The sequence below is a fragment of the Bactrocera tryoni genome, chromosome 5 (genome assembly GCF_016617805.1).
Source record: "Bactrocera tryoni isolate S06 chromosome 5, CSIRO_BtryS06_freeze2, whole genome shotgun sequence".
In the NCBI taxonomy this organism is placed as follows: Eukaryota; Metazoa; Arthropoda; class Insecta; order Diptera; family Tephritidae; genus Bactrocera; species Bactrocera tryoni.
Genome location: NC_052503.1, coordinates 70,365,433 through 70,374,973, shown reverse-complemented (window position 1 = coordinate 70,374,973; position 9,541 = coordinate 70,365,433). Strand labels below are relative to the sequence as shown.

The following is a 9,541-nucleotide window of genomic DNA, read 5'->3' as shown; positions in this document are numbered from 1 at the left end:
CGTAATGCCGATCAGTTATAAGGTCTGTGAGTGTTATTTTTGGGTATTACAAAAATCGTGACAAACTTAATCTACACTGTTCAGGGTATAAAAAATATTAAGCCATAGTAGGAATGAATACTATAAGTATTTTTTACCGAATTTGATTGCATTTTGTAACAAATTGGCTACCTTTTGGTACTATTTCTGGAAAGTAAACGGTTTTTCCAATTGCTTTTATAACTACAAAGGAAAGGCTTTAAATAAATTTCGGGTTGAATGATTATTTTTAAAATGGCCTTGGGTGAGTTCGCACACATGCAAGTGCCATCATATGTCATTGTGCAAAACAATTTTAACGATGCTATTAAGATCCAAAAATATTGCTGCATGCATGTGTTTTACGAAAAATTTAAATTGAATTCACATATATTAGCATATTTAGTCTTGTTCTAATGGAATGACATTGAAGACGCATAAAAAGTTGTAATTTTAATTTTCATTGCCTACACTTAGGCGCATTAGTTGAAAAGAAATAACAGAAGATACCAATCATAGACTAGTTAAATGAGAATTAACAGTCTTAGCTATCAGCAAAACAAAAACTTTGAAACCGGTATGTACATATGTATACATTGCACAGAAAATCACTTTGTGAAATAGTAATTGTCATTTCTTAAATTAATTTTTTATCCAACAAAAAAAAGTTAACTTCGGTAACACCATTTTGAACGCTCAGTTTGTATGGCAAATATAGGCTATAGTGAACCGATCTGCATAATTTCTTAACAGATTGTACCTTTGCCTTAGATAATAATCCAAGCTAAATTTTGTGCCGATATCTAAGCAAATAAAAAAAGTTTTCCATTCAACAAATTAAGTTTGATCGCTCAGCTTGTATGAAAGCTATATGCTATATTAATACGATATGAACAATTTCTTCGCAGTTTATACCGTTGTTACACATAATTATTTATGCTAAATTTCGTGAAGTTATCTCGGCAAATAAAAAAGTTTTTCATACACGACTTTAATTCCGATCGTTCAGTTTGTATGACAACTATATGCTATAGTAGCCCGATATGTGCAGTTCCAACAAATGAACAACTTTTTGGTAGGAAAACTATGTTTGCAAATTTTCAGTTCAATATCTCGAAAACTGAAAAACTAATTCACGTACATATATACAAACAGACAGCCCCGCACATAGCTAAATCGACTCAGCTTGTCATGCTGATCATTTATATATATTTTCTATAGGGTCTAAGACGATTTCTTCTCGGTGTTACAAATTTCTGGTGAGCTTAAAAAACTCTGTGCGGGGAACAAAAACAGCACTAAATTTGATAGGCAACACATTACGAAAATTTCCGGAAACAAATTTTATTACTCACACGCCATGACGCACACTATTTTCGCGCATAATATAAAAAATGCTTACTACGCGTTAGAAACTGAATTACAAGCGTGTTTTATTTTTATTTAAAAAATCATATTTTATTCATAATAAACGATTACATACAAGTATACACGGTAACAAATATTTTGAAGCAAATAATTATATATACTTACATATAAAAAAAATATAAAAATAAATAAAAAAATAAAATAAAAATAAATAAAACTTGAAATAAAATAAAAAAAATATTATTGTAATATATATATCAACTTGTAGAACACATGCATCTGCATAAAACGTATAATAATTAAAATTATACCAAGTAAATATATATACTTCTATATATTTATTATTATATATTTTTTTATTTGTTTATTTAAATTTTATGCATAATTATATTTATAAAGTATTCTTAAACTACTAACTCAATTAAATTAAGGTTATTTATTATTTATTTATTTATGCTCCGATAAATCATCGGAGCCGAACGATCGTTAGTTTTGGTGTGACGCAGTTTGACTGTGGCAAATTGGCATGCACTATACATAACATAACAGTACATGTTATGAAAAGTGGCGGAGTTTGAAAATAAAACAAATAAAGAAAGCATGTCGTCATTTCAATTTGCAATGACAAAATGAAATTTTCTTTAAAAATATAAAGTGAGAGCAGACCAAGATATTTTCTCTTTCTATTTTTATATATGTACATAATGCAATATAATTTTACATACAGTTATGTTTTTGTAGTTTTAGCGCTGTTTTCTAATACGCGAAAACAGGTTTACAAATAGCGTTGATAGACAGACTGTTCTATACACATTTACAAACTATTTAATTATACTTAGAATGCATACATACATATATCGGATTACAAGGTTACAAACAAATTCTCATGGTGTTGTTGTTGTCGTTTAGTTTTCCTATAAAAACGTGTATTTGTCTGTGTTTTTAGGCATTCGAACACAGTGCTGCCAGATTATTTATTTTTACTTGTTGTTTTAGTGTGTTGTGTTGAAAGTTTATTGTAAGTTTGAGTTCATTTTTTGATAGAGGTGTGTGTGTGTGTGTGTTAACATTTATGTATTACTTGGTCTAGAAGTCTATGTAAATGTTGCGGTAGGCACCACCCTTTCTAGAAATACACATAGAAAAAGGAAATATAAAGAATTCAAAAAGGGTTTAGTTTATGTTGCAGCTAAATGTTTAACCAATTTTTTGTGAAATAAGCGCACATTAGTTAAATGAATTTAGTTGTATTTGCGAGCGATGGCAAGTACTGATGCAGGAATGCAACGAAAAATTATGAAAATGAAACTAAATATTGAAGTTGAAATGTTAATGCAGAATTTAATAATTTTTTTTTACAAAAAAAGTGCAACTTTTTGACTTGTTAGCAACATTTAGCTTACAGAGTGATTTGAAAATATTTTTTCTGTTTACATGAGCAAGTTTAAGTTTAGTTTTAGTTTTAGTTACACATATGTATATGTATAATTAGATTTATGAAAAACGTTTAAGATGAGTTGCGTGTACACTGCGTTGCTTTTTTGGTGGCTTACAAAAAAAAATGCATAAGTATAGGAATAGTTGGATGGATAGCACGATAATTCAGTAGCAGACCAGCACTATTTCAATGAAATTCAACGTAAGATTTAATTGTAAAACAAAAAAATAAATAAATAAAAATGAAAATAAAAAAAACAAATGAAAAAAACAGTTTTGTGCGGTGTAATATCATTTACGATAAAAAATTATATGTGGCATGATTTTAGGCGCTCAACGCTGTGTATGGCATTTCCTCGTATTTTCTTGATTGGTTTTTTGCTGTATATTTCGGAATATTGCGTGGTAACGGAGCATGTTTTTAAGTTGAGTTTGGTATCCGTATTTAAGTTGTGCGTGGTACAGAAACAAATTTAAATTTTTAAAAACAAACATAGATATACAAATTGCTTTCTGAGGTACCTAAACTGTATAATTTGCTCTTATATTTTCATCATGTACCAAAAAATGTTGCCAGCAACATATGAATCAGAAATAACCACACTACCGAAGTAGGAGGAATAAAAACCAAGAAAAAACCGGTTGTACCGAAACTATAATAGGCTTCACAAATACAAAAGATGCCTTACAGGCATCTAATTTTGAACGTTCAGTTTATATGGCAGCTATAAGCGATAGTGATTTGATCTGACAAACGCTTTAGACAATAATCCGCGCCAAATTTCGAGAAGCTACCCGGTCAAATGAAAAAATTTGCCATATAAGGACCTGATTCCGATCGTTCGTTTGTATGGCAGCTATATGTTATAGTGATACGATATCGGCCGTTCGGGCAAAAAGCATGTGTGCAGAACTTTAGATCGATACCTCAGAAACTGAAGGACTATATTATGCAGACAAACGGAAAGACAGATGGACATATGTCACGCCGCAATGCTATGAATTCTATTTTTTTGCTAATATCCACATATCGAGAATTGTAAAATGTTGCTGGCAAAAATGTTGCTTTGAAATTGTGCATATTTATGCACCAAAAAATTTGAAATTTTCACTGAAAAATAATAAATATTTGAAAATACAGCTGCAACATATGTCATAAAACAAAAAGAAATACGAAAATTGAAGCACAAACGCTTAGCAACAATTTGTGCAACATTGTTGAACCATAAACGCTTAGCAACATTTTAGGCAACATTGTTGCCAAACTTTTGTTCATAACACTACTAAATTTTATAATAAAAAATAAGTGATTAAGTTTTTACACCGCTCGAACGCCTTCATTTCTAATAACCAACATAATATATGTATACATTTATGAAACCAATACCAATATAAGGGTATTGCTAAAAAACCCTCCATTTAAACGCTTCAAAATATGATTTCACATTTTGCCATTATGCATTGACTTTTGGCTCACAAGCGTGTGCTGATCTTGTTGATCCCAAAAATCATACCACGGTCCATAAGTTTTACCATAATGATTTTTGTCTTTTTCACTACCACCCCCAACACCACCACCACTCATATGGCCATTTTCGCGCGTTTTATTTTTAGACGCGCGTTCCAAAGTCATACTTGTCATATTGCTCGATTTCATGAGACGCGTGCGTGGCAGTATCGTGGCAGTCGGTGTGTTCAGCGCCGTATTCGTGTTCGCATTGGAGTTTCTTGTCAGCGTGGCACTGCTATTCACGCTATAGCGTTCCCGCTCACGCTCACGTTCGTTGTCCTGCAGCTCCTGCTGTTTCTTTGACTTGCCAGCGCTCGCTGCTACACCATTGCCCTTACGTTGATCAACGCCATTCATTTTATTCTTCTTGTTGTTACCTTGTGGCATGGCTGATGTTGTTGTCGCGCGAAATGTTTGAAATTCCATTTGGTGTTCTTGATAGGAGTTGTGCAGTTGACGACGATGCTTCTCATCCTTACGCACCAAATGATCGTTGATCACAATGCAGTCATAAGGATCCGAGCTTGTTGATTTAATCTCAACATCGTCAGACTCATCCTCGCTGGTGTAGTATTGCTTAAGTATATCCTTGCGCTTAACTGTTTTCATAATCATACCGCCAGTGGTGTTCTCATGTGAGATATCGTCGAAGAAGTTGTTAACGTCACTCATTTTGAGTGTGCCATTGTCATCGCTGTCGCCCTCCTCATCCTCTGTGGAGTGTGGAAAATCTTGTTGTTTGGCACGCGTTTGCGTCTGACTGCCGCTGCCATTCGATTTCATCTGTTGTAGATTTGCATGCTTGCCAGCGTTCGCATCTACGTTGTGCGTCTGATGCTTCTTATGGTTGTTGCTCAACGTATTACGCGATGACTGCATGCCGCTCATGCTTATGCCAGCCTTACTTTTACTCTCATGTTCATTACGCGCATGCGTATTAGCGCGCATACTCATATTCACTTGCGGCATCATACCGGCGCTTTCGCGATATTCTTTCTGATATTCCTTTTGTCCACGCTTGATTGTGCTCAAACGTTCGCTCTCTGTTGGATTTTCGATGTCGATTTCGATTGTCTTCATAATTTTCATGCGCGATTTCGGTGTGTATTCGGCACGCATTGTAGTTGCATTTGATTGCATCGAGTTACGATTCTGTACAATTATATTCTCGCGTTTTACCACTGGACTCATGCCATATATATTCTCATCATCATCGTATGCTTCCATGCTGGTTACACTGTCGTTGCGGTACTTCTCCGTCGATGATGTTGAGTTGTTTGAATGCGACTTCGTTAATGTGCCGTTCTTATCGTTTGTATTGCGTGTATTCTCTCGTCCATGTTCTTGTTCTCGGTCGCGCTCACGCTCTTGTACGCCTTCAGCATCACCTTCGTGTTCCACATGTCCATTTTCTTTGTGCTGTGGACTATCCGTGCTTAGTTCCTCCATGTTGGGTGCCGCCACTAGATCCCGATGCTGCCAGAGCGACATGCCAGCCAATATATCTTCGTGGCGTCCACCGAATTTCCAAAAAGATTTAGTACGCTTTATGCCACTACTAGAGGCTTGCAGAATTTCATCATCGCTAGCAATAAGATCGTAACGCATCTTCGTATTACGTCGGCTCAGCCCATGCATGCTCTTGTCATCGATCTGACTATCGACACTGTTACGGAAATTGCGATTCAAAGTCCACGAAGCAACATCCCGTGAGACGTGCGAATTGGTATCGGCACGACGGCTGTAGTGTGGGGTGTTTCAAAGTAAATATGGCGGTAGAGCAGGCAAAGGTGCATTCGGCATATAGAGGTATGTTTATGTTGTTTGGTTTTAGCATATCATTATTTTGTAAATGTTGGTGAATTTGGTGAGGTTTCAATTGATCAGGGATTAGCATTGTACGTTTGTATTTATGATGCAATTTTTACAAGGTAATGCAACAAATTTCGATTAGCAACATAAAATTGATGAATGTGACATGAAATGAAAAGAGTTACAAAAAGAAAAAAATTAAAATATATAAATTTTGTAATTAAATAAAATGGGAGACAGACAAAAACATTCGTGTCTTTTTGATAAAAACAATAAAAAAAAAAATAGAAAATATTTTTTTGTCTCCCCAAAACGAAAATTTATTTAATAAAAAATATTAAATTAATCATAAATAGAGAGCGCTCAACAATCTATAATTATGCATCAAGTAGCTTACTAGACAAGTTAGTTACAAGTAAAGAGAAAAATTAGTACAAAAATATCCTTGGCACAGCGCTAAGCAGTGGAAAGTACTCACCGTATTGGCACACGACTCGTTTGTTCTTCATCCGAGTAGTCGACTTCGGGTTGTGGTGGCGGCTCATTGGCAAAGCCACTGTCATTGCTGCTATGCAATGAAGTCTTAGCGGCCGCGGCGGGTTTCATTTGACTGCCACCAGCGCTCATCGATGTGGACTGTTGTTTGGCGGAAAGAATGGAACGATTCTTTAGTTAGAGAAAAGAAAGCAGTGTAAACAGTTTAAAGCGGATCTCCGTTAACAGAGATCCAGAACTCACATGCGCGGCTTGTGGGCCATTTTGCAATTTGTGCTGCTTGCGTCGCTCCACCACAGATGGTATGCCATTGGAAGCGCCACAAAAGCTCTGCGATGTATTCAATATACGACTGGCACTTTGACTCTGACTATTCGATGGCACTGGTGCAGGGAGTGTTGGTGGTGGACCGGGGCGTGGATTGCCGCCAGCTGTTGCACGGTACTGTAAATAAGTGCAAACGGTATTTTAGCATATTTCGTTAGAATAGTTAAGTTAAAAAGCCACAAACCTTCTTTTGATTCCGGAAAGTGTCACCGAACATGCGTGTTGGAGATGATTCCTCGGCGCTATTGTTGCGTCGGCGGTATGTCGAATCGCTCTCCATGGCAGGATCCATATGCGCCTCAGACATATATTGATCATGATAATTGCTGCGCATACCACCATTACGCTCGTAATGCACATTCTCGTAACGATCGCTACTACGTTCGCTATGGCGTTCGCTCGCACGATACTTTTCACGTTCGCCCGCGCCCTCGGCATTGGTGTAGGCGATCGGGAACCAGCCGAACATTTGCGTGCGTAAATTCTCACCGAATTGCCAACCCTTAGCCTTACTGCCGACCATAGCTATGCGATCGCCCTCCTCGAAGGGCAGCTGATTCTCACCCGAAGGCATATAGGCGTAGAGCGCCTTCACGACGGGACGTTGGTCCCACTGACCATGATCGACATGATCGTTCGCTGCAAGCAAACGTAGAATAAGCAAAATTTTAGACATAACTTATTTCTAAGCTTAGCGCTTGCTACTCACAGTTCGTTGTTGTTGTCAGATTGAAATCGGATTTGGCGCGCGGCAACGAGTTTTGCGCATAACTGACATTACTCTCATGCAAGGTACGCATATCGCCGTAGGGCGCGTCCACACTGCGTGATTTCTTAAGCTGCGAAGCAGACGAATTGCCAACAGCGTGCATGTCCTCGCCATCTTTGAGCCGCTCCTAAGGCCATACAATTAACGCAATTTGCGTGAGGTGTGTGTGAATGAATGTTGCAAACACACAAATAACAAATAAAAGAGCAAAACATCAAAATCATCAAATTACATTAACAATCATGCATTCGTACTAATCTGAACTCACCATCCTTTTGCCGGTGCTGGCAGTGCCGTAGCTACCGCCACCGCCCGCTTCGTATACTGCCGCCGCTGGTATCACTTCACGTGAAGCGGCAATTTCTTGCCAATTTTCCAAATTGTTATCAATTACCAACTTGCCAGTGCTGTGATAGGCCATCCAGTGCTTTGCTATGGAACATTGACGTTCAAGCACGAAACCGTAGCGACGGCGCTCCTGTGTCATGGCCTATTAGGCGTGTATTGAAATCAAAATTCATAAGAAATGTTAAAATGCGCTGTTTATCGTTCTTAAGTGCATATGTGTTAGTGCATATGTGCAAATGTGCTGCTTAACCTGTTGCTCATTAAATAAATTGCATGCGTTGATTTTTACTTACATTTTTGTAGCTTTGTTCGCAGAATGCGTCCAACTTCTTCTTTTGATCTTCCAATATTTGTAGATTCTGTTAGTAGAGCAGATCATATGTAAAGAAAATAAGCATGATTATTTAAGTAAGGTTCATCTAATACTATAGAATATAAAATGCTTTGTAATTAAGTTTTCTGATACATCTATTTTAGGATGGGTTAAAATAACGAATATTTTTTTGGCTTAATATTCTGAAAAATTTGTTCTAAGACATAGCTACGATCCACTTACTCTCAACTCCTTTTCTGTATTCTCTGGACTGGCCTTTTTCTTGCGCTGTTTCTTCATTGTGGAGACGGCCTTCTGATAACTCTCCATGCGTACTTTGTGCTGTTGTAAGAATTTCTTTTGTTCATGTTGCACAACTTTTGTATCCTTCTCCAAATTTGTTTCCAATGGCACCAATAAATCAACATAGAAAGCTTTCAACTGTGGGCAAATAGCAAGATAAATGTTTCAAAATCGTTTTTCTATGAGTCAGCAAACATAATTACTCACAATATTCATTTGTTGCTCTTGAATTTCTTTATAAACGCTGACAACATTCATCAATGCCGCACCTAGAAAAATAGTAAAAAACAACATAAATAAAAATTGTTAAAGAATGCAAACGGTTATTGAAAACATAAATGTTAAAAAATAAAAAAAATTAAAATTATTAATTATAATTAACATTTAGCGGCAAATGAGCAAAAAACTTGTTCTTACACAATACTTAATGGCAGCACATACATGTATTCTTATTAAAGCAACAAAAGCATTGGTTGCGTAACACATGCGACAAGCATGTCAATAACTGCTTGCTAGTACGTATTTTATATTCGTTCCAGCAATCAGCGCTATGTTGCCGCAACTTATTGTAGCAACGCGTGCAACGCTATATACTTTAAATATAGATGCTGCAACTCCAACCGCATGTATGTTTGGGTGTGTGTGTGTGTGTGTGTGTGTGTGTGAATAGCGTATACTTCCTAGTTTACCTCGTTAGTTTTTTAAATTTATTTATGCATTAGCGTTTTGCTTACCAATATCGCTGGTTCCACTTTGTTGTGCATTCATTGCCAGCTTGGCTAATGCTTCATTGAATAGGCGTGACGCAGATGCAGCACCTGTGCAACAATATTGAAGAAGA

The 9,541-nt window shown here is 36.6% G+C and overlaps 1 protein-coding gene across 4 annotated transcripts in view; it reads right to left on the bottom strand.

Moving 5' to 3' along the window:
* Positions 1 to 1,754: 1,754 nt before the first annotated feature.
* Positions 1,755 to 9,541, bottom strand: part of LOC120777487 (brain-specific angiogenesis inhibitor 1-associated protein 2) — a 62,785-nt gene continuing 54,998 nt past the window's right edge. The window contains exons 4-14 of one of the 4 annotated variants that reach the window (XM_040108828.1): positions 9,435 to 9,518; positions 8,908 to 8,969; positions 8,641 to 8,838; positions 8,378 to 8,443; positions 8,005 to 8,226; positions 7,677 to 7,863; positions 7,152 to 7,606; positions 6,884 to 7,084; positions 6,624 to 6,811; positions 4,459 to 6,074; positions 1,755 to 2,512 (exon numbers count right to left, since the gene is read on the bottom strand). In XM_040108828.1, coding sequence (XP_039964762.1) covers positions 2,481 to 2,512; positions 4,459 to 6,074; positions 6,624 to 6,811; positions 6,884 to 7,084; positions 7,152 to 7,606; positions 7,677 to 7,863; positions 8,005 to 8,226; positions 8,378 to 8,443; positions 8,641 to 8,838; positions 8,908 to 8,969; positions 9,435 to 9,518 — 3,311 coding nt within the window. In that variant the 3' untranslated portion in view covers positions 1,755 to 2,480. Of the gene's footprint in view, positions 6,075 to 6,623; positions 6,812 to 6,883; positions 7,085 to 7,151; positions 7,607 to 7,676; positions 7,864 to 8,004; positions 8,227 to 8,377; positions 8,444 to 8,640; positions 8,839 to 8,907; positions 8,970 to 9,434; positions 9,519 to 9,541 lie in introns of all 4 variants that reach the window. The other 3 variants (XM_040108826.1, XM_040108829.1, XM_040108827.1) reach the window with 3 other exon arrangements.